The sequence below is a fragment of the Chamaea fasciata genome, unplaced genomic scaffold (assembly GCF_029207755.1).
Source record: "Chamaea fasciata isolate MVZ Bird 193981 ecotype frontalis unplaced genomic scaffold, bChaFas1.0.hap1 SCAF_3, whole genome shotgun sequence".
NCBI lineage: Eukaryota > Metazoa > Chordata > Aves > Passeriformes > Sylviidae > Chamaea > Chamaea fasciata.
Genome location: NW_027094088.1, coordinates 33,997,047 through 34,023,764, shown reverse-complemented (window position 1 = coordinate 34,023,764; position 26,718 = coordinate 33,997,047). Strand labels below are relative to the sequence as shown.

At 39.6% G+C, this 26,718-nt stretch overlaps 1 protein-coding gene across 1 annotated transcript in view; it reads left to right on the top strand.

Annotated features, from left to right (window-relative positions):
- Positions 1 to 455: 455 nt before the first annotated feature.
- The window catches only part of MEMO1 (mediator of cell motility 1), a 28,145-nt gene continuing 1,882 nt past the window's right edge, over positions 456 to 26,718 (top strand). The window contains exons 1-8 of the mRNA XM_066178549.1: positions 456 to 668; positions 12,629 to 12,710; positions 14,818 to 14,886; positions 16,782 to 16,894; positions 18,198 to 18,309; positions 19,259 to 19,401; positions 20,551 to 20,627; positions 26,005 to 26,109. Coding sequence (XP_066034646.1) covers positions 608 to 668; positions 12,629 to 12,710; positions 14,818 to 14,886; positions 16,782 to 16,894; positions 18,198 to 18,309; positions 19,259 to 19,401; positions 20,551 to 20,627; positions 26,005 to 26,109 — 762 coding nt within the window. The 5' untranslated portion in view covers positions 456 to 607. The remainder of the gene's footprint in view (positions 669 to 12,628; positions 12,711 to 14,817; positions 14,887 to 16,781; positions 16,895 to 18,197; positions 18,310 to 19,258; positions 19,402 to 20,550; positions 20,628 to 26,004; positions 26,110 to 26,718) is intronic.

Here is a 26,718-nt window from a genome sequence, read left to right as displayed (position 1 = left end):
GGGTCTCCCGGCCCCCCCGCCCCGCTCCCCTCACCTGACCCGCGCCCGGAATCTGCCCCGCCACCACGGAGACACGGCCCGGCCAATCAGCGCGCACGGCACCCATCGCCACGACAACGCGCCGGCCAATCCGCAGCGGGCTCTCCCGTCTGACCCCGCCCCCTCCATCCTCCCCCGCGGGGCGGTGCCGCACTTGTCAAAGCGGTGGGCGTGGCCAACGGAGGGCGAGCGGCCAATCACGTTGAGGCTTTTGCTTTGGTGCCCAATGGGGGCGCGGTGCCCGCGCGGCCCTTAGTCCACGGGAGCCGAGCAGGGCCAAACCCAGCTGCGGCCGCGGCCTCCTTCTCTCCGCGCCCCCCCACCCGCCGGCGCGGAGTTGGCGGCGGCGGCCTCGGGCTCTGTCCCCGCGTCCCCCCTCCGCGACCCCGCCCGGCCCCGCGCCCCCGGCTCGCGCCGCTCCGGCAGCGCCGCCTCCGCCCGCGGGGCCCGGGCCGTGCCGGGGGAGGAGGGGGAGCAGCGCCGCCGCCGCCGCCGCCGCCGCCGCCGCCGCGGGCGGGCCCGTCCCCCAGCGCCCCCCCCGAACACCATAGGCGGCTCCGGCTCCAAGATGTCCAACCGGGTGCTCTGCCGGGAGGCCAGCCACGCCGGCAGCTGGTACACGGCCTCAGGTACCGCCGCCGGGAGCGGGGAGCGGGCGGCGGGGGCTGAATCAGCACTTTGGGGCCGCCGGGGCCGGTACCGGGCGCGGGGAGGGGCCGCCGGCTCCGCCCCCGCCGGCACATGGCGGGTGGGGGGGCCGGGGGCTGCCGGGCCCGGCCGCCGGCGGGGAGCGGGCAGAGCCGGAGCGGGAGAGCCGCGGAGCGCCCCGAACACACCTGCGGCCGCCGCTGTCCCTCTCCTCCGGCCCGGGCGCTGCAGCGGCGCCTCTCGGCGGACACCGGCGTTCGGTCGTCGCCGGGGATGGATCGGGCCCCCCGGCTGCGCCTCGTGTGCCCGCCCTGCCCGGCAGCCGCGCCTCGCCGCAGCTCCGTGTGTCACGGCGGCGGGGCCGGAGCCAGCCCCGGGCTGTGCTTCGGACCGAGTGCTGCTGCTCTCTCTCACAGCACACGGGCGGATTTCAATGTTTTCAGCTGCTCCTGGGTTTTTGGGGGTTTTCTATTTGTTTGTTAATTTGATGAGAAAATACCGCCTCTCTGGGGTTAGACGGCAGGGGGAAAGGTGTGAAAATAGGGAGGTTTATTTCGCTTCTTGTCGACGTGTGAAAATAGGGAGATTTCTTTTCCTTTTTGTAGTCCAAGAAAACCTATTTTTCGTTCCCGAGCGCTTTCCTCAGTAGCAGTAAAAAGTTACTAAGCAATAGTGCAGAGTGGCTCTGTCCATTTAAACATGTGGTACTTGCAGAAGAATAGAAGCAAAACGTGGTGCATTGGATGGCGAGCTACTGCTCCCCTCGCCCACGCCAGAAAAAAGGCAGAAGCACGTAATAATGGCTTGATAGCATATCTGTTTGGAGATAAGTTTTGTTCTGTTTGGGGGCAGAACCGCTTTTGTGTAAAGGATGCACATTTGTCTTTTCAGAGCTGTTAATAAGATTTGTAAGGGATGTTCTTTTACTGGCCTCGGGAGTAAAGATGATTACCAAACTGCAGGTGAATGAGCTTAGATGAACAAGAGGCTGTCGTAATGAGCAGTTCGGAGGGATAGGGGCTACAACTGAAAATAAACCAAACAATGAAGTGTTGCATTCAGGGTCCTAAATTAGCATCTAAGAAGAATTGGATGTGAAAAGTCATACGCTTCTCTCGGCTAAAATAGATGTGGTTTCCCCTCTCCTCCATAAATTGATAAATGAGGTACGAGGCAAAAAATGTGAGGGAAGAAAAGAAATACAGGGAGGAGGGTAACACAGGAAGAGGCGGATTGTGTGATAAGTAGCTGGGCTTCAAATGGTTGGGTAGGCATTTTCGAGACAACAATAGAGGATGCTTGTTTTGCTTCTGAGCTTAATATTCTAAACATAATTCTTGTGTCTATTGCAAAACTGGCCTTAGATCTTCGTGCAGCTTGCATCCATATTTATTTCCAATGATCTAGAAAGGTGCATAGTACTCCATTTACAGAAAATATACAAAATCACATCAAAGGTATAGATTTAACCATGTGCAAAGGCATCAAAACATCAGAGCTTCGTGGTAATCACCTTGGTCCTGCAATTTATGTTTTCATTTATGAGTAAGGCAGAAAACTGATCTGCGATGTGGAATGACTGCTTGACCTTACAGACAAATTTTGTAGTTTGTTTGATGTTGGACTTCATATCAAGTTATTACTGGGTACTTGCAAATAAGAATTTTAATATTTTAAAAAATAATTTAAGAGGCGTGGATACTATGTTTGGCTGTTTTATTTCTATAAAAATTCAGTGCATAATTTAGTTAGACTACACTGGTAAGTGTGTGTGTGACTAGTTTGGTCAGTACTAGTTGTTTGTAGTAGGACATCCAAAAGCATTTTAGTCCCATTGCTTTTGGGCAGCCCTCTGGCAGTTGCTTATTGAGGAGATGTGGGATGGTTGCCCAGACACACTGCATGAAAAAAAATCCCAAACTGAATCATGTTGTAATAATGAATTATGACAGCTGTGCTTGTGACAAGTTAAATTGTTACAGTGTGTATGGTGGGGGTAAGTGGTTGATGTTGCATAATCTGGGGATTTTGGAAATACGTTTTTCCTTAAATGAGCGAGGAGTATTATGTGACTTGCTATAGAATTCTCTTCTGCTGTTTGCGCTGTGTATGTGAGAGCAGGAATTGTGCCTGTTCAGCAAGACAAGGACTACCTATTATTTATTGCTTGAAAGCTAGGGTTTGTGTGCCATTTAGGAAGGTCCATCAAAACTTGAGACAAAACAAATGGGGCCCAACAGGCTATGTGTTCATCATAGATTTATCTTAAAATCTTCTGTATTTCAGGCCAGACGCACATGTCAGCTGCAATGTCAAACTCCTCATAGGCTCCTCAATTATACTACTTGAAGAAAGTGGATTTTACCATGTGTTTTTAGCCTGCATAGCTTCAAGGCTGGAGCTGAGGCAGGGATTAGTTTGAATTGTGATAGTTCTTCAATGTGTTCCCATGGTTCTCCGGGGATTATCTTTTCAAGTCCTCCTCCCTCCTCCGTTCTTCACGCTACTGTCTCAGCCCAGAAGCGACTTGCTGTGTTATATATAAACTGGTTAGCGTTTAAGCTTCCTCCAAACTGCTCTCTTGCTATAGAGCTGAGTTTGATTACACAGCGTGTGTGGATGGCCTGGCTACCCTCATCCTGCGCTGTAGTTAAGATGACCCATCTGAAAGGCTAATGAGAAATGTGATTTTTGACAGATACGCTTAAAATCTTTACATCTGAAAGCATTTTTAAAGGGGGTGGGTGAGGATAAGATTTTTAAGTGGTATTTTATCCTGAGGTGCCTGGTACCTAGGGCTAAAACATCAACACACCATCCAGGATGACGCATGGCATCCTAGACTTGGGAGGTGGTTTATGCAAAAGTGAAGCACCCATTGCTATTTAAAAAAAAAAAGAAATCTCTAGAATCTGACTCTAGAAGTCAGCTCTGGGAAAGAAGGGCCAAAGCCAGCTGAAGGGGAAGAAGACAAAGGATGGATCCAGAATGCAGACCAGCTTTTGTGGTCAGAGGATATTCTTAAATTGGGTTAGCTGTCTCCTCTCCACTCCAGGAGTGGAAGCAGTATCAGAAGTGAATCCACAACCAAGAGGAGCTACTACTCTTCATGGATGGTCAATGCAATGTGTGTAAGAGGGTTTGGAAGAAATGCCACTTCTTGTCTTTAAAGGCTGCTTATTTCCATGGGACAGCGATTGCATCAGCTGAAAATAGACCCTCCATGGTTTTCTCCAGCCATGGGATATGCACTGCTTAGGTTCTGCCTTGGAAAATATAAACATGCACTCCATTCTAGTATGAATAGGCCACCCACTTGTATGATGCTAATGAATGCTGTAGAGCAGGTGGGACTGGCTGTGCAATTATGCACATCCAGGCATGTTCACATGTTAGAATGTTTCATCTGAGTAAACAAGTCTGTATTAAGGGAAAGTTAGGTCCCAGGAAGAAAGCTCACTGCTTCCTATTCAGTAAAGCTGAGAAGGGGGCAAGAAGTGGAGATGAACTCCACCATGATGTTAGCGTTTGGCTTCCCATGTGTTCTTCATTGTGTGCCGTTGTAACAGCAACAAAAAAAAAAATTCTAAAACTTAAGTTCTTTAAGAAATTTCAGCTGGTGAGGTCAGTATGAAAATTTTAACCAAAATGTTTGTCATCTCTTTTCCTCTAGAATTCCTGGTATGGGGAAGTTAATGTTCATTCCACATCAGTCAATGCAGTATCTTAATGAACTTCAAGTGTAACCTCTGGAACATTTGATTGGCAGCAAACAGAACAATGAAGTCTGGTCAGTTGTTCCTCCACCTACTTAGCAGCACACATGCATTTGAGTATGGGAAGCTTTACAGCCAAGCTTCCAAACTGAAACTGTGCTATACCCATTGCTGATAGTAGGCCACTGGTCTAAACAACTTGGTTCTTTACTAGAAGAGCTTGACCTGCACTCTGCTTTTAAAAAAAGTCAATGGTATATGACATGCCATTGCTTTTGTGAACTAACAGCTTGGTGTATGCTGGCCACTGAAAACATTTGCAAAATGTAGATAAAGGCAAACAATGTAAATAAAAATATCCCACAGCACTGCTGTCATGTAGATTGTTAAAAAAAAAAAAAAAATTCACTGTTGTGTGGTGAAAAATAGTACACTCAATTTATTTTTGGAAGAAAGACCTAGTCGTGGTGTATTAATTCAACCACCTAGTATCCAGACCTCTTGAGAAATTGACTTTTAACCAGCAGGTGGAAGAGGAAGATTAAAGACAACGCAGACTCGTTCCTAGATACCAAAGGAGCAGATGTAATGCAATGGAAATGATATGCTATCCTGAGCATGGACTGTATGCAGGATAGGAATGTTTATTCTTTGATGTGAGTAGATTCAGTAAGTGCTGGGCAGTTGCTGCTGTGGAAAATCAATCCAGATGCTCCTAAAATGGAAATAAACATTAGCTGTGTGCATCCTTTTTCCCTCTGTAGCATGTCATGACAAGTGGGATGTCACATTACGGTGCTGAACGTGGCTTATAGGCTCACAGCTGGCCCTTCTTGCCTGGCCCCAGGAAGTGCTAACTGAATACTGTACTGCTCCTTATTAATGCGTGTGATAAGAGTTCTTGTTTCAACTTTTCCCCAGTCAGTGGCATGGTGATACAGGTAAAACATGAAGCTTTTTAGTAGACTCTTCCAGGTCACAGGAGTAAAAATCAAATTGAGAGTGCGTGTGAATAACAATACTGTGTGATGTGAAACTTGCCCTGCAAAACAAGTTTGTTGTTATATTAGTTCGGGCTTATTTCTCTGCTTTCCCAAACCATAGTGGCCAGAGGTGTGCTGTTTGCCTGTGCCAGCTTGTTTAAACTGGGAGAACCTTAATTTCCATAAGATTATTAATGCAAATGCGAGTGGGCAGAGTAATTGCTGTGTCGGCTTGAAAAACCATTGTGCTCATTGTCTTCAAAGCTCTTTTTTTATGATGAGCCAAGCAAATGGCCAGTAAATATTTGAAGAGACTTTAAACTTAATGGTGCACTTGTGTTTAGAGTTTTCTGCTGCCCTAGCTTGTAAGCAAAAGGACCCCAAAGGATATAGCCACTGACATCTTGTTGCTGCCATTTGTAAGGATTAAGCTTCTCGCTTGTTTGGGCAAGAAATGCCAGAACTCTCGAATAACTGGCTGTAGTATGGCCAGCGATGTTTTGACCTTGTCTTTTGGGCAGAAGACTGCACGATGGTGTGTGTACATCAGCAGGAAAGTATAATGCTTTGAAGAACTTCAGCAGATCAGAAAATAAATGAAAAGGCAATTGCGTGCCATGAATGATCAGTTTAGAAGTTGCGTATCCCTCAAAGTTGGCCGCTATTTTTGTGCATTTGCAGCCTCTTCTATTCCTTTGTAATCCCCGGTAAGATCAGTAGTAATGCTTTTTTACTGCCTTTGTACCAAATAGTGTTTTTTCTGATGTCAAAACCCACTTACTCTGTTAGTAGCTCTGTGAGGTAGGCAGCTTCAAGGTGCAATAGCAGTGTGATTCTGAGACAGTAAAACTGCTCTCATTTGTGCCTTCTGGGGTTTGGGGTCCCTGAGGAGTGATGTGAGAATGACTGTTTGTTTAATGATGGTGCTGTAATCCCAGCATTTGTATGCGTGTTGGCATGAGCTGGAACTTCTCATCAGCGTTAGAGAAAGTGTGTACATCAGTCACAGCCGTCTCTGCGTTGCCGTGATTTTGCCGAATATGTGTAATCCGTTCCCCAGGCCTGCTGCCCACAGTTTCTGAGGGCAGCTGCTGCTGCTGGGTTCACTGATCCTGAGTGTCTGTATCCCACTTTAATGTCGGGTGGAATCTCTTCTCTGTAGTGTGTTAGATATGGGTCTCTGCAGCAGCTGAAGTGGTCGGAAGGGAGTATCATGTGTAACTCTGTGTGGACTAGGAATGCAGACAAGGGCTTGAGGAAGATGTTCTCTGTGTCATACAAGAGTCTATAAAAGTCGTTTACTGTGGCATGCCAAGAACCCTGGCACAGTCCCCAAAACTGGAATAACTCATCACAGCTCGTTCATAAATGTAATGTAGAAGTAACGAATTATTGTGTTGTTTGTAGATGGCCATGGACAAATGGATCCAGGAAAACATGGAAAAAGCATGTGAATGTGACTGAAATGATATGTGGTTTAGTGGTGGCGGTGCTAGGCCTATGGTTGGCCTCTATGATCTTAAAGGTCTTTTCCAGCTTGAATAAGTCTCTGATCTCTTGTAGTGAACAGAGCTTTCTGCAGTAGCAGGATAATTAATGTACTGATCATGAAATCTTAATGTTGTGACATTAGCTGAAGCATTACAAATACAGCTGTTAACTTAAGTTCTTACCTTGCAATCTGTGAACAACTAATCATAGTGTCTTATGAATTCATCAAGTATTTGCTTTGCAATGTTAAATACCAAATGTAATAACTCTCTCCCTTTGGTCGTTTATCTTTTTTTAGGCTTTTTATGGGGAAACTGGATGTGTCATTACTGACTCTTTTATGAATTAAACATGGAACACAGCATTAATATGCAGACTGTATTATTTAGCATTGTATACTGAAAAAAGTGTACTGGAATAATTTGAAATACAATTTCTAGGCTATTATTTCTAGCTGAATCACTTAAATACTGTCAAAATCAATATACTTGAAAAGAATGTAGATTCAACTTTCACTGTGCAGTTGGAATTGGAAAAGAGTTTTATATTTGGTGTAGTTCTGGTGTCATTAAAATAGAGCTGCAAGTATCACTTAGTGAATGCTTTCACAAATTTTATTTACTTTTAGTGTGTATTAGAGCCAAAATCATTCTCAGAGGTATGGAACAGAATGTAATTTGTTTGGATTTCTGAATGACCTGAGTACTAAGGTTTTCTATGAAACTAGGTAGATACATGTTAGTTGATGTTCTTAATGAGTGATGCTATAGTTTGTTCTTTTTTTTTAATTCCTGCCAACTTTCAGTAAAGGAAAATCAAGAACTAGTGGAATACTGGAGAACTGGGGCATGCAAGTAAGAACTGCCACCAGAGCAGATTTCTGTGTCTGTTTCAGTGTTTCTGTGAAGGCTTCAGTTTTATTTTCCCCCATTCAAGCATTACTTGCAGTTTTAGTTGCCTCTTACAATGTGTATAAATAGGAATTAATGTGGCATTGGTGGAATCTCTATTTGCATCTTAATTTTCTCCCCGGTTCTTGTTTACATAGGTAAATTTCTGCATTGCCTATAGTCTGATTTCGCTATTTTATCAATATTGGGGAAGAGTATAGCTAGCAGTGGAGAATATGCCCATTAATATGAGTTGTTGGAAATTACTTTCTATTTCTGACAAATCCTGGTCTTTGCATAGCTAAAACTTGTTCTTTATTCAAAGATTTGGCTTTTGTTACATTAAAAAACAGTTTTGGGTTTTGTTGGTTGTTTTTTTTTTTTCAGGTGCAGTCTGTGTTTTTTGAAAAATCCTTACACTTTCTGCAATTTTAACTGTTAGTTCTCTGTCCCATTTCAGATTTGAGTTTGCCTAACAATTTAATTGTTTCAGATTCACCTCAGAATCGTGAAGAAAGGAGTTCCCTTAGTTCCAGTTACTAAACTAATTGTATGCCAGCCCCCAGGGTTTCACTATTACTTTGATTTTTCTAACACTCTACAGGAATAAAGACTTACCCACTTCTTACCACACATGTAATATTTATTAGAGGCATTTTTAAGGTGTAGACTTTTTTCATCAATGGGTAAAAAGGTAATTAAAAAGTGGAAGACTCAAAAAAAAGAGTGGTGGCACCTATAGGTAGGAGACATTCTTGGGCAAGTAAAAGCTGTCAAGACTGGGGACTGCAGTGTTACTGTTGTTCTGTTCCAGCATTACTTGCCTTGCTGCAAGTGCTGTACACATGCAGCCAAGGGGGACTTGAGCAGTTTTCCCTGGTGCCTCTCTGAATTTTGATTGAGGTATATGCTCTTCCAGTAAAAAAAAACATTCACTGAGACTGAGGATTCAGAGCAAACACTGAGTCTTCCCTACCAATTTGAAAAAGCGTGCTTTGTATGTGTAATGGTGGCTGCAGGAAAAGGAGCAAAATGCCATTACATTGTGTTGACACTTGGCATATAAGCACTTCAAACTCACCGACAAGGTGAGGTTGGCTGTGGAAAGAATGTGCTGGTTTGACTTAAGCTACAAAGCCTGGACCATGACGGCTGTAAATTGGGGTGATGAACTTAGCTGAGTCACTACCAGATGTCTTTGTGTTATTATTCCCTGGGTGACAATGGCATGCAAGTAATGTGGAAGGATTCTTTCTTACTCACTCTAGGGCTTTGTGATGGGATAATGTTGATTGTTAAAATAGGTTGTCCTTTTAGTCAAGATAATTGAATGAATGCTGCCTATAGTAATTTCCATGAATTTGCCTAGTGGTGACTTAGCCTGTGCTTATAATTTTAAACCTTGGCATAACTTCTAGTGGTTTTCCAAACAAAACAGGATGTGAAATAGCGACAGATAATGTCAGAAATCTTTAGTTACACACCTGTGTTTATTTATACCTGACTTCATAGGATTGAAATGCAGATCCTAATGTTATGTACTTCAGTGAAGCTCATATTTTGCTGCTAAACCTTTTGGTGAATGGAAGGTCTCATTTTACAGTATTAATTCTAAAGTATATTGATTGTTGCGTCCAGAAGTTGCATCCCTAAGGTTTTCTGCCCTTCTGTCCGGGTTAGCCTTTAAAACCCCTGTTGCTCTTATCCTAACGACTTTCTCAAGATGAGCTTTCCACCTGAGGCTTGAGGAGCCGGGACGTATTTTACTTCCCACCACAACAACAAGAGGATACATGGGTGGCAGTGCTGTTCACTGTCCATGCTGCTCAGCTAAGGAGATGCATATTTACTGGATTGTCTTGAGGATTGTTTTTCCAGTTAAGCTTCATTTAAATATGAACAAAACTTACTTCTTTATGAAGTTGTTACTCATCTACTATAATACAATTCCATATGGCAGAGCACAGCTACTGTGATAGTGTGGGCTTATTTATATTTTGTATAACCAATTCAAATATTTTGACTTTAGCCTTAAGCATCCTCATGTCTGAGAAATTTGGAAAAAGCTTCTCTGAACAGTTCAAGAAAAAGTTGGTGCTAATTTGGTAACAAGAAAATTACAGTTCTAGAGTATCCCCCTTAAAGTATTAGTAAGCATAGGAAGCTGCAGGTAGGCTACACTTTTGTCAATTCATGTGTGTGCTGTTTGATTTTTTTTTTTCTTTAACTAAAAGGTCATGGATATGTTGTACTCTCCATTCTCTCTCTCTGTTAGTCCTCTGGAGAGAGAAATTTGATAGCATATTTTATTAAAATAGTGCAGATAAGTATAAGTTGAAATGAAAGTTTACATTAGGTCAAACATTAGGCACCTTATACTTGGCATTAAAGGGAAAAAATCTGAAAGCAGATGTGTTACTTGGTCCTTAAGTAAACACTGACAGAAGTTTCATCCCTTGGGTCTTACAGATCTGTTATTTTACTGCCTCTAGGAAAAAAATTTACTTTGTTAGAGTGTGTGTCTGTAATAGCAGACTAAGCAAATCTGGGCATCTTACTCTGCTACTACACTGTAAGATGGGAAGTTTTAGTCAGATTTGACCAATCATGAAATTTTAGGATATTACCAGATGTTCTGACCTTTGTCTTTCAACTGTTCAGCAGGTTACCTGATTTATCTCAACCAAGGGCAAATCGCCTTAACCACATCTTTAGTGAAAAATCCCTGCTAAAGAAGGGATGGAGAAGGGCTAAGCACAGTGCCTTGCAGGAGAAGAGCTCCCCTTCGCTTAACAAGTTCTGTCCCTTTTGCAGTTGTGCTGCCTGTGGATCCTCTTCTTTCAGGAAAACAGGTCAGGTGGGGCAAAATAGTGTTTAAGTCTGGGTAGTCAGTGGCGGGGGAAAAAAGTGTCCTTCGAAAGAGCTTCATTCAGAAAGTATTTTGTCTTCCTACATATTTTGGGAGAATTAGGAAGTAAACAATTTTTTTTAGGTGATTTGTTTCTTCACTTAAAAAAAGAATAACTCAAAACACAAGTAAATGTGGTAATGCTGTAAAAGAGTGCTGTTTTGTTAGTCTCCTATTATCTTAGAAGGAGGGTAGAAATATAAATCTATTTATTTTTATTTAGCTTCTCCAATAGCCTGCATTTTCTAAGATGTCATTATGCTTCTCTATTGCGCATCAGCTGCTTGTAATTTCCCCAAGCAACAGAAGCAGCAGAGCAGAATTGGTATGTGGTAGAATTTTTGTAACAGTTTCTTCATTCCACAAAGTCACTGTATTACATGAGTGACAGCTAATCAGTGTCACTCTTTCACCTCGTTAGAGTTGTAGACAGTAACTAAAGTGTAATAGAAGGCTTAGGAAAATGGTGCTGCATTTGTTCATTTCCTTCATGTAAGAGGGTAGGGCTCTTCACAGCTACAGAAGTTGTCCTTTTTCAAGAAACACATGGATTTAAGTTTTTATATAAAACTAGTGGCTTCAATACCTCTACCCTTCACCCCTGCGTTTTCTAGGGAAAGCTTTTTGACTATCCCTGGTCAGGGACTGATTGGATTCTGCAAAAGTTGACATCTTTTCTCTCATTCTCTGTGGTTCTTGTCAGCCTTTTGGAGAACTGTCAGCTCTTGTCAGGGCTGTTTGGAACGTATCTGTGAAATGGCTTCAGATACTTAATTTGGTTTTGACTTACACTGGCGGTTGGTAGTTCAACACCTGCGTGGGGGAGATACAAAGATCTACAACGTGCATGGAAGAAGAAAAGCAGCTTGCTGCACCATACTTTACAGATAAACTCTGCTGGCATAAAGTTCTGCCAAAAGCATAGTGTCAGCTGAAAAAAGCGCATCTATTTTCTTTGTTAATGGTATGTCACTTGTAACAATAGCAGCTGAATGAGTTTTACTTGAAAGCTTGTGTAGTGGTCTTTGATATGAAGGAATGTTGTAATGTATTTGCCAGGCTTCCTTCCTGAAGGATAGCTTAACATCAGAAAGTTTTCTAGTGATGGAAAATAATCGAAATGTGGTTTGTTTGCTACTTTTTTTTTAATGTTGTATTTCTAGAAGGCTTTTTTATCATCTGTCAGGTGATTGAATTAAGAATATTTGCTACTTGCTGGGGTACTGAACTTAGTTTAAAAAAATTTAAATTCTGGATTGGCCAGTTATTGAAGTTAATGTCGACGAAGTGATCATGTACTTGTAGTATATGTTGATGGATCAGAAGTTGTTAAGGTGGTAGGACAAGCATAATGTCTTCTCACTTTTAACTTTTTCTTGTGTGTTTACAGATTTTTCCGGGTTACAGTGTTTTGTATTATGCTCTTGTACTTGCTTAATAAAGGATTTGTTACCATAGTCATTGGCTACCATGCAAGTGTCAGGCCTTTGTATTATGTCATCTTCTCATATTGGTCTTTCTTGATAAAGATCGTAACTTTTTACTTCTGACTTCTGCAAATGTGTTTATGAGGGGAAACAATTATCTGTTAGTGATTCTTTTGAAACCAGCAGCCATTCTTTCAAATGGTGAAGTGGTGTGTTCATTAGTCCTCATAGAGCAAGAAACAATAAATGTGTGTTTGGATGGGGAGTAAATGAACTTCCCAGACCAGGAGGTTGAAACTTTTCTACTGTAACCTTCAACATTACAGGGTTGGGGGTTTCTTGTTGTTGTTGCACTGGATATTTTGGGAGGGATATTTTTTCTGTTGGTTTGTTTTTGGATTTAAATCCAGCTTTTAATGTTCAAGATGACTTTTAAATCTGCTGGACTTTCAAGCTTTATTTGTAAATTTTTGAGATGTATTTTTAGGTTCTTTTATGGCTTCAGTATTTCCATGTCTCTTCACAGGACCCCAGCTGAATGCACAGCTAGAAGCTTGGCTTTCTCAAGTACAGTCCACAAAAAGACCTGCAAGAGCCATTATTGCACCGTAAGTCTGAAACTGAAGTTCAGTACATCTAATACTTGATTGGTTAAATGCTCTTTTTTCCCCAAGTGATTGTGAGAACTGGTAAAAGCTAGTATTTAACTGAAAGAAGTGTTATGTGGTTTCTAAATAAATATTTTGTATATAGACTAGAATGGCAGAAATCTGTGCACATTTGGGTGGATGATCAGCTGGCTTTTACTGATGGACTGCACACATGATATTTGTTTGTGATCCAGTAAAATGGGTGAGAGTTATATTAGTGAGAAAAATGACAAAACCCCTCCAATAACAGGAAAAAACCCCCAAAACAAAATAAGCAAAACTCCCGCATCCCTCGCACCCCCTAAATAAAATTTAGCAAATCTTTAAAAAGCAATTAAACCAAAAAGTAATTAAACACTATTCAACTATCCAAAATGGTTTCCTTTTGTTTGAGCTTTTTTTGTTTGGTTTTTTAGTTTGGTTTTGTTTGAGCTATTTGTCCACAGCTGAAATAGGGATCATCTGAACTATTTAGGCAGAATTCAATTTCCTGAAGATAGCTGAGACATATAATGACAAAAGTACAATTACTTGGATGACCAACATGAGTTGGAAGGAAACACTAGAAAAAGTACCTAGATAAGATGTTTTTCCCTGTGCTAACATAGCATTGTCATAATGTTTGAAGTATTGCATAGTAGTATTGAGTGTGCAGAAGACATTGTCCCACATCTGCCTTAGTCCTTCTTGCAGGAATGTCGGGAACGAGGCCTTTCAGCTGTAGATTATGTGGTTTGGTTCTTTCTCCAGAATTGTTGGGGGTCTTCCTGTGATCTCACCATATTGGGTTTTTTTAACTGTGGCCTTTTTTTGCCACCTGTGAAGTGGGATGTGTCTGTCTAATATTTTTGTGGAGGGTGGAAGAGGCCTATATCAGAGGGAACATTTCAGCAGGCTCTTTTGACTTTGTCTAGTAACATTCCTTGCCCGTTTGTGAGGTCTCGGTCTCTTGTTTCTCCTGTTAGCATGTATGTTAATTCCTTTCTGAGCTCTTTAGAATGAGTGGGGTAAGTGATGTTGAAGTAAAGTCCCAAGCTCATTTTGAAGGTAACTTGCTCCGGGTATCAGTCTGTGGATGAATATAGATGTATCTGAGCATACATACATATAAATACATAAAAAAATCCTTCAGTGCTATCAATGGGAACTTGTATCTTCAAAGATCTTGTATACCTCAGGGCTTGCAGCATGCCTCATTCTCAGTGTCATTGTGTGAAGCTGTGCTGTAGGCATACTGCTGAGTGACCAGGAGCCATTTTCTGCCACTTGACCTGGACTCTAGGAACAAATGTTCTCTGAAATGAATGCTTTTAGCAGTGTAAAGAGAATTTTCACCTGTTTTAATTGTCTTGAAGAGAATGGGTCTTCAGATTTGAAGGCGGTATTTAAAAGAACTAGCCAAAATAATTATAAATTGTTTTGGACCACACACAGGAACAGAGGTCAAGAAAGGACCAGGCCAGACTGATAGGAAATGGTGAAACATGTAGTCATTCTCTGCAGTAAAAGCTAGCATGCTGCCTTCCACTCCTTTCCCTGTGCTTGTTCATTCTGTTGCTAAGTTATTCTTCAGTGACAGAGCATTTTTATTCTCTACTGTGACGTGCAGTTCTCTCTTTGCCAAGACCCCTCTACTGTCATTATATTCAGTTACTGGAGTATGGGTAGAAGAGCTTTCTCCAGTAGTTTGCCACTCCCTTATTCCCTGGCTGCACTGTTGGCGTTATGATGAGCTTCTGGTAACAGGCGGTTGTGCAGTCTGCATACATCATTTATGGATAAGGGAAGGTCCTTTGACCTGGGGGTTTCCTGACTGTTCAATGGTCACTGATCGTTTTTCAGCGGGTCAGTAAATGGTCACTGCCAGTTCTTCAACAAATACATGTCTTGTGTGATCAGTACTGCAGCAGTGCTTTCCTACTCTTTCAGGAGTTTCGGATCATCTTGCAATTTTTAGTTCACTGGGGACAAAAAATAAATCCTGAGAGATTAACACTGAATGTCAACATATTTAAGATGTTAAGCAAAATTTAAATATTAATGTTTTGTACACTTTGATTTGCAGCCATGCAGGATATACCTATTGTGGATCTTGTGCAGCCCATGCTTACAAACAAGTGGATCCCAATATCACGTGAGTATTACCGCTTTCTGTACAAAGCCTAAGGCGCTGAGGTTGCAATTATCTAATAAGTGGAATGTTCTTGTTACATTCTTACATCTTGAAGTACTCACATTTTAACTTTGTATTCTTTTTAGCCTTCTATGCATCCCTTCTGCTTTAATATCATAAATGTTGAAATTGGATATTGCAAAAGGGGGAGAAAAAGAATATTGTTAAAATAAGTGGCAACTAGCTTTTTACAAAAGGGAGGGATTAAAGGTTTTTGCAGTTTATTATTGATGTTCCACTGCTTTTATAAAAGCCCAAGCTGGTTTTGTTGGGGTTTTTGGATTTTGCTTTGTTTTTTTGTTTTGTTATTGTTGGGAGGTTTTGTTTGTTTTATTAAGTCTGTTAAAATACTTCACCATGATTCCGCATTGGTTTTTTAGTGCAGGATTATGGGCTGAATACTTCCAGGACTCTCTTCTGCTGTGGAGGAAGTGACCAGTGTGTTTATATAATATGTGGAGACAGTGAAAGTTAATTGTTCCAATAATTGTACATGGACTTTGTTTCTAACAAGTTTAAAAAAAGAAAAAATTAAAGAAAAACCCAACATGCTGTTGTAGTCTGTGCCTGGCTCTGAAAATATGAATCCAGTTATTTCTGGGTAAAGGAATGTAATTCTTGTTATGTTCTGCTGACTGCAACTTTGGTTTTTTTTAATGACAACAAGTTAAAATGTCTCTGGTATTTACACAAAGTATGTATTTTGAAGTGCTAAATAAGAACTGGCTTACCATTTGTTTGTAATATAATATGCTGTAATACTCTTCAAAGACAATGATTTTAGTTCTTTCTAAACTATTGCAAGTGATGTGAAAATAGCTCACAGTATGACAGATACCTAGTTTCTCTAAAATTTCTGGAACAAGCTGCATTCCTTAGGTTCCCTGATAAGGAGTTGGTGGAACGTGCTGGATCATTTGCTATTTTACTGCATGGAATGTTTAGAATTCATCTTTGAGCTAAACTATTGCATATTTGGATATTTGTTTTTATTAGCTTTGCAGGAAGTTTGTGTTTTAGTATACCTTGTTATAGCACTCCCTGTGTAAGGATTAAAAAAAAAAACCCCTCCGAACTTTACGTATCTCCCACCCCTTTAATTCAGTGCCAGAAACAAGACAATATAATCTTGAATCTGAAAAGCTGAATTGCCTATATTTTTGTTTTCTTTTTTTTTTGTAATGGCAGGAGACCCTTAACATCTAATCAAGAGCCAGCAACTGAGGACTTGATGAAATAATGATGTCATGATGACATGTAAAAGGTTGCAGTATCAGCTAAAGTTATGAACGTGCAGGTCCAAGTCTCTGTTGTTGATGCAACAGGAAAAAAACCGTAACATATAACAACATAAACCTAGCATTTGAGAAGGACTTAAAATTTAATTTAGTGAAACCTAAGTAAGGCTAATCAAGTAAATAAATGAAAAACTCTGAATGGATGATGAACCCATAATTGTTATTTGATCCTGTATTTACTGAAGGTTGTGAGTAGCTGAAGGTTGTGTTGATTCAAGGAGAGAATTCAAAAATCTGTTCTAAGCAGCTGTAATGCATCATTCAGCCTCCAAATGAGTGAAGTCAGACAAATTTCTAGCTGATGAGTGCCCTCTGATATATAGCCTGCTTAAGTGATTTAAGGCCAGAGCATTATTGATCTGATCTCATGATAATTCCTGAGATACCAAGCAAGGTTGGGCCATGGATTGATCTGTAATCTTACTGGTTATAGAGTAAAACTATTGTAGCCATGAGAAAGTATCACTTTGTATGGTTTTGTTAAACTTGTTACTCCAAGCTGAGTTGCTATTCAATTGCAGTTGTCTAAATTGTGGCTTTCTGTGTTAATTGTTGTAGCCGAAAAATTTTCATTCTTGGGCCTTCCCATCACGTGCCCCTCTCCCGATGTGCACTTTCCAGTGTGGACATTTACAGAACACCTCTGTATGATCTTCGAATTGACCAAAAGAGTAAGTGCATTATAAAGCTTGCACTTCACTGAGTCTTGGGTATTGACTGTGGTACTGCAGTGCTGAGGATTTTCTTCTTCTCGGGCACTTCCTTGCTGTGAGTGCCATACAAGTGCAAATCTGGTGTGAGTGCAACTAAAACTAACTTCTGAATGATCCTGGCTGTTTCAGACTTGGTCACGTTATAACCATAGTGTCTCCCTTCTGGCAAGAATTCTAAATTTTTGCTTATCAATTTTGAGTTTGTGCTTCAGGGTTTTAAATCTAAAAAAGTGTTACACCAAATAATAACTCACTAAACATCTTCTCCATTCTCCTGTGAAGTGTTCTGGCTGGAAAGAAAGGTTCTTTAGTTGGTTTGAGTATGATTTCTGATAGGGGAATAACAGAGAAACAAAAAATAGCTTTTATTTGGATTGCATGTGACTTTTTAACTTGCAAACTTAGAAACTGTTAGTCCATGAAATGCCAGTCTTTTGAACTAAGTGCAATGAAGATAAATTTGTTATTTTGGCTTTTATGTATTTTGAGCTATACCTAAGTGATATAGTATTTTTTCAGAAGGGCCAATTAGTGCAGATCTGTTTCATTGTAACTGCAATTAAGCAAGCTAATTCAGGCTTTCTATGTAGTGCCTGCAGTAATTTCCTTAGGTAAGAAATGTTTTGCTTTCTGTCGAACTCCTTTATGGAGTTGAGAAGGAGGCACAGCCCTGTATCAAATTCTTCATCCAGTGGAGAATTTTCAAAATGTGGAGATGACTACACTCAAGTATGTTTGAGAGTAGAAAAGATAACTTACAAATGTGGATTACTTAATCAATTGTAGCTGTCTCTAGATTTCATGAATCAGTTAATAACAAATTCAGTGAAATAGTAACAAATTGAGAAATGGCTCATCTGATGAATTTTTATTTTTTTAAACATATAATGGGCAGTTTATGAAAATAAAAATTCATTGGGCAAATGCATGTACATTTTCAAATGTGTTTTATTTGTGTAATTAAATTTTGTATCATAACTGAAAATCTTTTTCAATATACTAATAAGGTCACTGAATTAGCACATTTTGTAAACTGAATCAATTATGTTTATATTTTAATGACTTGAACATAATTTTAGTTCTGAATTTATTTAGAAACAAGTCATTTATGATGATAGCCCTTGGAGGCAAATAATTTTTTATAGTGGGTATGTTCTGATAAAGGTACACTGTAGCTTGCTTTTTGCATTTGAAGTAGTTTTCAAAAATAAGCAAAAAAAAAAAAAAAAAGTAGTAAAAGTTGATCTTTAATTCATTTCAGTTTATGGAGAATTATGGAAGACTGGAATGTTTGAACGCATGTCCCTACAGACAGACGAAGATGAACACAGTATTGAAATGCATTTGCCTTATACTGCTAAAGCCATGGAAAGGTACTAGGGCTAATTACTTCTACAAAAACAAACTGTATGTGCATTAAATGTTTGAGCTGCTGTGAGGTGCAATAGGAAAAAAACAATACATTTTATAGCATGGAAGACCCTATGGTGTATATAGTGCTCATATTGCCCCATCTCCCAATAAAAATTTTGGTAAGGAGAGGGTCAGAGGCTAGGATAAGTTGGTCTAATTGAAATAATGAGCAGAGCAAGCACCTAAATGATGAAGTTATAACACCTCTTAGAAACAGGTTGACTTAATAGAGTTAATATTAGATATGTTTTCATGAAATTTATTCAATAGCTGATTTTTTTTCCCCACTTTTCAAGGCATCTCTGAAAGAAGTTCAGACAGTTTTCTGTGGGATTTTAAGTTTGTTTGGAGCCTTAATACTGATTTTGAAATCAGGGGTGTGTTTATAGCTGCTGTTTCAGATGTTCACTTTAAATAAAAATTGTCAGTCTGTGTTGGGGTTTCTTCCCTAACATGTGCCCCATCCCCCCCGTTTGTGGATTTTTTTTTTTTAATAATTTCCATTGTGTTTTGAATTTTCCCTAGAGTATCAGTATATACCTGGGTACTGTGTTGAGCATTTTCATGTACGTTTCATATACTTGGGAGAATTACCCTACATGCAGCAACTATACAGGGAAAATTCAATTCTTACTTCATTGCTGATTTCACTGTGTCTTTTCTTTTTGTTTGCCTGGAACTTTTACTTTGCAGCAGAGAGAAATATTTTTTTTTGGGGGGGGGGGGGGGTGGTGTTTCCTGAAATTGAAGTATTTTGAGGTTCTAAAGCAACATCCTAGTGTGATCTTACCAAATTACTATCCTCAAATCACTAGCAACCTTTTAAACCATTCTGCAGTTTCAGTTAGCAAGCCCTGAAAAATCTTCACGTGTTACTTGAATTACAACCTTTTTTCTTTTGCTTATAAGCCATAAGGATGAGTTTACTATTATTCCTGTGTTGGTCGGAGCACTGAGTGAGTCAAAAGAGCAGGAATTTGGAAAACTCTTCAGTAAATACCTAGCTGATCCTAGTAATCTCTTTGTGGTTTCTTCTGACTTTTGCCATTGGGGTAAGTTTCATATCTCATCATAAGACTATATTGAATATTTTGTAGCTATTCTCAAATAATGTATTTTATTAAACATTGAGCATTTTAACTTCTGGTAAATTTATTTTTGCAACTTACATGCCGTCATAAAATTTTAAAAGTCTTTAAAATCTGGAATAATGGGTGAAAAATATTAATGTGGTAATGTGTTTTCAATGTAGTGGAGGAAATAAATGGTGAAGGTGTGTGGATTTATATACATCTCTTTACTGTTGCAGTGAAATAATTGTCTGAAGTTGCTTGCTGTTTTTACTTTTAAGTACCTCAAAACAACTTTCAAAACTAATTAGCTAAAAAGTCACTGGGCATGGCCACATTCCTCTGACAGAAATAAGTTTTGCATATTTTACTGCTGGGTATGATAGCAGACAGATTATTTATGTCAATTCACCAGTGCTACCCCAGTTCATCTTGGTGGCAGAGATATAAAGACTCCAGAAGCCTTGACTTCTGTCCTGCTTTATCACTTAATTTTTCTTTTAAGTGTGATAGTAGCTGGAAAAGGGACTGCTTCAGAAAGATATGTGACACAACAGACCTTCTTCCTTTTTTCCATTGTCATCTTTGGTCAACTTAACTAAGTGCATGTTTCACTCATCCTTGAATTGTGGAGTAGGTGGAAGTGTATTTAAGAATGACCTGGTCCTATTGTGGCTAATGACCCATCTGGAACTGCTCATTGAATTATCATGATTTTTTTTTATTTTAAGCTTCATTTACTGTGGGTGGTGTTGTGCAAGCAGAAGTAGCCTGACTCCATGGCTGACTTTGTCAAGAGGGATAGCGAAATGAAATGTTGCTTTACTTCTTAATTTACAGAATTAGATTCTAAGGCAATAAGAGGCAATTAGTGAGTGATACTTCTGTGTCAGTTTTACACAGTAGATTTCTCTTTAGGAATATAGCCACCCATCATGTATTTTTTTGACTTTACTTCTGGGCTGCTACTCCATGATTGCCCTAGAATTTCCTCAATGGAGCTAAAAAGTATAGAATAAATGAAGATTACTACTTTACAAGTATTATACTTTCAGATATTTAGTAAGTATTAGGGAGTGTTTTAGCTACAATTTTTCCCTTTTTTATTTTATACATGATTTTTGTTTCAAGGTCAGAGGTTCCGTTACAGTTACTATGATGAATCCCAAGGAGAAATTTATAGATCCATTGAGCACCTAGATAAAATGGTAAGTTTTCAGATTTGGTGGAACTAACTAACAAATTTCTCCTGTACATTCCATTTCTTTGAATACTTGAGAAATTCCTCTAACAAAATATTACAGATCAGCTATTTTATTGAATGTATCATTTTCCTTTGTTTACCACAGTAAGAATTCAGCTGTTGGTTTTAGCTAGTATCCTCCCTTTTACTGACTGTGCACAATTGTATTGTGGTTATAAACTAGTAAGCATAATTAATGAGAATAAATGCATGTTCACCTACCTAAAATGCCCTAATGTACCATTATTTCTGTCCACATACCCTCTTATGTTTTTGAAAAACAAAAAAAATATGCATGGAGAATTGTGGTAGTTCCAGCTTGATAGCTGTGATACTTGCATATTGAAACAGCATTGTGATTGTGCAAAGGTTTCAGCTACATCCCTTTGGAGGAGGAGAGGCATTGCACTGGTCAGGAAAATGAAAGCCACCGTTTCCTTGGGAGTAGCCTTCCCCCTGCCCCTTACTCAATAGTAGGTGGTGGGGAAAAAGCGGTAGACCATATTTCATTTTGGGTTTGGCCCCAGGCTGAAAGGAATGCTAAATACATAAAGGTCCAATTGCCAATGCTGTTGCATTTTCTTTGCAGTCACAGGAGCCAAGCATTTCTTTTTAAAATAATAAAAAAAAAAACCCCAACAACTTCATGTTCAAGACTATACTTAAGGCACAGAACAGAAGTAATTCCTCTGGAAATATGTAACCTTAAAGTTTGTTTTAAAAGTGTTTGCATTGTTTATGTAACTTCTGTAGAATCTGTTAGAAGAGAGAGCTGTTCTTATTCATGGCATGTGAATTTTTTCCTTGTCTTGAAGGAATAAATCCTATCTACTGGAGAGATCTCTAGACTTTTTTACTTAGAGTATACATATTAACCTTTGTTTTTCTGCTATTCATCACTGGAATGCAAATAATAAGAGTAAATAATTTGCCTTCATTCTATTTATCCCATTTGTACTAATTCTTGTAGTCAGTTGAGAGGCTTCTCTATAAAGAAAAGTGTTTTTCTACAGAATCCCAGAATTAGCAGCTTTGAGTGTTTTTGCAGGAGAGCAGATTATGATGCATTAGCGAACATTAGTTTCCTCTTGTTAATTTCTGGCTCAAAGCTTGAAGAAAGACTGGACTTTGGCATTTAATTACTTTTAGGCAATGCATTGCTCCACCAACTCTTCCTTTTGGTAGTTATTCAGCTAAATGGAAGTGACGTTTTTTGTAACATGGAAAATCATATCTACTGTTTAATAACTATGAAAATACTTTTTCAGTATTAAATTTAACTGGAAAACTTAACATGCTGTATAGCAGCATACTGTGGTTATTTTTTGCTTGTTTGTACCATGCTGTACCTGGACACATGACTCCATATTCAGACGCTATATGGAGGAGGTTTTGCTTTGGGTGATTTTCAAAGGTGTCTTGTTAGCAATATCACAAAGATCCCCGGTCACAGTTTTCCAGTTTTTGGAAGTTTGTTCAATTTTATGTCCCACTTGGCTACTTCTTGTTTCCTTAGATAAGTATTGGATTTTTTTCATGTGATTTGTTGTGGTAAACAAACTTGTACTGTTGAACCAGTAGGCCTCTGCACAGACAAAATAGCATTAAGATAGAGACAAAACTGTTCTAAAACTGGCTTAATTTTATTGTCCCTAACTAGGAAAGCGGTCAACTGAGCAGATTGTAAGCAGGAGAGTATTCTGGGACAAGATGAAATCAATTTTCCTTAGAAACACCTTTGTGAGAGGATAATGGCCTCTTCCTTAATTGGACTGGATCTTACATATAGATGCATTTTCTCATCTAGTGCATAAAAACTGCTGAACACTATAGGCATTGAAGTTTAGAGTAATTAGACTCCAGCACAAAACAAATACAGAGTAGTAAATATTGCTGGGCAGACATCAGTTTCTCCATGGTAATTGTTGATCTGGCCACTGTCACCACAGCACACTTTGTGATGTAATGGCAAAAGGAGGAAATAGCCTTGTGGTTAGAAAGGGGACCTAAGGGGAGAATCCTCTAATGAAGAGTTATAACTGAGCAGCTGATGTGCAATAGTTTGTATATCATAATCTGAAACACACTATCTTTTACATAAAAGTGAGGAAAGTATTTTGTAAGACATTGTTGAAGACTAATAGTTTCTGATTGGCTAACCAGGAAATGCAAGCTGCTCACTTCAATCTTCCCTGCCACATTGCTCATTTTATATGAGCATATGTTTGGTACGGGATACTTTGCACCTTACTTGAGTCAACGGGAAGATTGTGTTACCCTGAATGCTGATGAGGGAAAGTGCAGGCACTGAGGAGTGCTGTGTGGGAATAGCCAGTACTTGTCCAGGAAAAATGCTCAGCACTGATGGCTTCTCAGGTACCTGCTGAATTCTAGTGGCTTCTGCAGTACTGCTGCAGTGTGCCAGGACCTTCCACACTGCTCCAGCATGGGAAGGCTTCTTAGGCTGGGCATAATGTAAGATCATGAGTCTCTGCCTGGGTGCCAAAGTCCCTGTTCTCTTTTGTGCTCAGACAGCAATTTTCCTGGTGGTTATTTGTTGTGTAATGTGAGTGACATGCACAAAGATAGTTGGGCTGGATTGTACTAAGATGAAGTTTTTCTACTCCCATTAGAGTGCTATTAGTTTAGATCTTTAAGTGTGAAGAAACAGCTGAAATAACTGATAACAAAGTTTAACATGACCAGCCAAAGCATTATTGCCATGTAGTATAAAATGAGCCTTTGGTTGTTGGAGGGAGTTTTTGTTTGTTTGTTTCGGGATATGTGTGTGGGGTTATTATTTTTAAAGTGTTATTATTTTTTGTAGGCTTGTAGATACTTGATCCTATTAAGGGATGGGATTTAAAAATGTAATTTTGAAATAATTTTAAGTATACTGTGCTAGGGTATTGTAGATGCTATTAGCAGTACCTGGGTAACTGAGGTAAAATTTCTATGTGATGCCATAATTACCATGTGGTAAACGGTGGAACTGTGCTTACAACTTCTATCATGTGGATTTTGTTATGTGTTTTAACTCTATTCTAAGCCATCCCTGGCTGAGTTGTTTCTAATACTGAAAATTACTACCTTCATACCTTTGCTTTTTATGAAACACAACTTGGCAAAAATGTTTCCTCTGTTCTTCAACACCGTTTTAGACTGAGAAACAAGCTTGATAGTCTTTGCTCCTCTGCCACAACCATTTTTAAATCCAAAAGACTGAAAAATTCAGTCCAACCTAATGCTTATAGAACATCTGTTCGTACCAATTCCCTATAGATTTTCTCCAGTCTCTGATGTATGGAACTCTGTTAGCATTTTCTGGGATGAACTGTGTAGCTGTAAATGTTTTGCAGTGCTGGACTGTGCATTGAAAGAAGCTTACTAGGCATTCTCATAAATCCATGTCCATTCGTTTGAGACAAAGGCTCAAATGCTTCTGCCCAGTATGTTCCAGTGACTTAAAACTGTTAAACTAGTCCCTCAACTGAGCAGCCATTTTCATTTTTTAAAAGGTCATGAAAGGGTTTTACAGATAAAATACATCCTCATGAACTGTTCAGTATCTCAGTAAGTGCCTTATGTGTGTTTAGTTTCACTTGAGTATGTAGTCAAGTTTAGTTCTGCTTTCTTTCACTGTGTATTGACATGTACATTCTGCAAGTAAGTGGATGGTTGAAAGATGTGCTTTGGAAACTTTGGAAATGTAATGGTATCTATGTAATCCCTGCTAGTTAGAGAATAGCTACTATTATTTTTGGCACTCATTTAGGCTCTGTAGATCTAGAGTGATTAACAGCTGTAGTTACTGGCCAGGGGTTTAAACACCCTCTCTGTGACTCCACTGAGAACTGAGCTCTTACAACCAATTGGCCAGCTTAGTTTGGGGATTTTTTTTCCATATAAAATATTGCTTTATTAATTCATCCTATGTCTGTTTCTATTTAAAAGTGCACAAGGGTAGTGATTATTGTTGCTGTTTTATAGTTCTCCCAGCTCTCCTGGGAATCTTCTGCTCCTCCATTGTAAGCTGTGATCCAGCCTGAATGATTAGCTGGTATCTGCCAGATCAGCCAATGCCCTTGCAGAGTGTTCTGGAGATTTCACTCTTGAGGTGGAGACTTCAGACTGACTGCTTCCTGCATTGTGGCTTCTCCTTTTACCACCCAAAAGTAGGGGAAAGAGCTGGGACAGATGTAAAAATCCAGAAGAAATTATCTCCTTTTCTGGTATCAGCCTCCAGTTATTTCCATGCAAAGTATATGTTTTTTTCTAGTCTCCTAAGGAAGAACTTACTGTTTGACTAACAGAAGCAGCCTAACTATGTATTTTATTGAGTTAGCGAATGTTTGGAGCTCATTCCCCTGGTGAATAATTTTCAGAGAAAGGACAAAAAGAAGAGGATGGAGTCTAAAACAGGCAAAAGAACAAACCCATGATGAAACTGAGACAATAATTGATTTAGACTCGTTTTAAATTACTTTCATGGTGTTTGATCTGCTTTATGGGATGGGGTAAGAGTAGGCTGTATCTGGAGTTGTAGGATTCTTTCTGCTTTTAAGAATGCAACTTCTTGTGTATGTGGAAGGTTTTGTTTTCCACACATGTGCGGGTATTCTTAGCATGACTCCATGGGATCATGGGTCTTGCTCTCAATGGAAGGAAGGATTCATGCGACTGTTTAATGTTAAGTGGAAGCACCATCTCCTGGTTCTTACATTTTTGTTGTGCACCAGCTTGATAGTGCTTTAAACAGTGTCTGGATCTGATTTTTATGCTCTGAGCAACTGCCCAGATCAACTGCCTTGCATGCCTGATGTGTCCAGGGTAAATAACACTTGTTATGCACATGAATTGCATGTGTACAGTGTTGGTTTTATCTCGGGTTTTTGGGCATCCAGAAGTTCCAGGCAAGTTCTTGGCCCTGAACTTTGTTACCAGGGAGAGCAGATGGAGGCACAACTTTTTCCTGCTTTGCCCTTTCAGTAAATTTGTTTGGTTGTAGCTGTACCAAATCTTACGGAAGCAGGGCAGTCTTGGATGGTGAAGATCTACTAGTCTGCAGGAGGAGCTTTTTTAACACGAACTTCACCGGTATTTGCAAAGATAACTTCATAGATCTGTGGATTATTGACAGCTTTGGAAGAGCTCCTGCACTTTTAGTTTGGCGAGGAATGGCAACAAGATGACTACAAGCTAGAGCTCACATGCTGAGATTCCCCTGATATCCTTGGTACAAAGTAGAGGTTTTTCCTCCTGCTCTGTTGTAACAAATAGATGATGTATAAACACCTGCTTGTGAATGTGTAATATAATTATTGCTATCAATTCTTTTTCAGGGTATGAGCATTATAGAGCAGCTAGATCCTGTATCTTTTAGCAATTACTTGAAGAAATACCATAATACAATATGTGGAAGGCATCCTATTGGAGTGCTATTAAATGTAAGTAACTTGATTTTTTGAAGAATGTAACTTCTGGAAAAATGCTTGCATTCATAAATCAATATTGCTGCAGTATTCCTTAGTTCTAAAATGTCAAGCTTTGAATTAATTTTTTTAAGTGTTCTCAATTTGGTCCCTGATTTTCATGTCTTGCATATAGACAAATGTAAGCTCTTGAAAGGGCTGAGGATTTTCAGTTCCCTAAGGGAGATGAGATACCACATTCCTTTTGAATTTCAATGAAATGCAATCATTCACTTTCTCTTGACCCTAAATAAATGAAAAAATAAATCCATCTCTCAGAAGAAGTATGTACTTACTCTTTTGAATCAGTACTTATGAATATGTATTTATTTTCTCTATATTGTTATTAGCTAGCTATTGTGAGTGCCTTGTGATGTCTGGCAGTGTTTTTGTGTTTTGCGAATATCATGAGAGATGGCCTCTGTAGGTATTAGTGCAGAGTACCATTAACTCATAAATTAACAGCAATTAAAATTCAGATTACTTTCTGCTTACTGTATTCCGCTTTGGTGATGCGGTGCAGACATAAACCTGGCTTAACTTAGTTGTCTAAATTTGGTCACAGCTGCTTTACAGCCCTGGTGG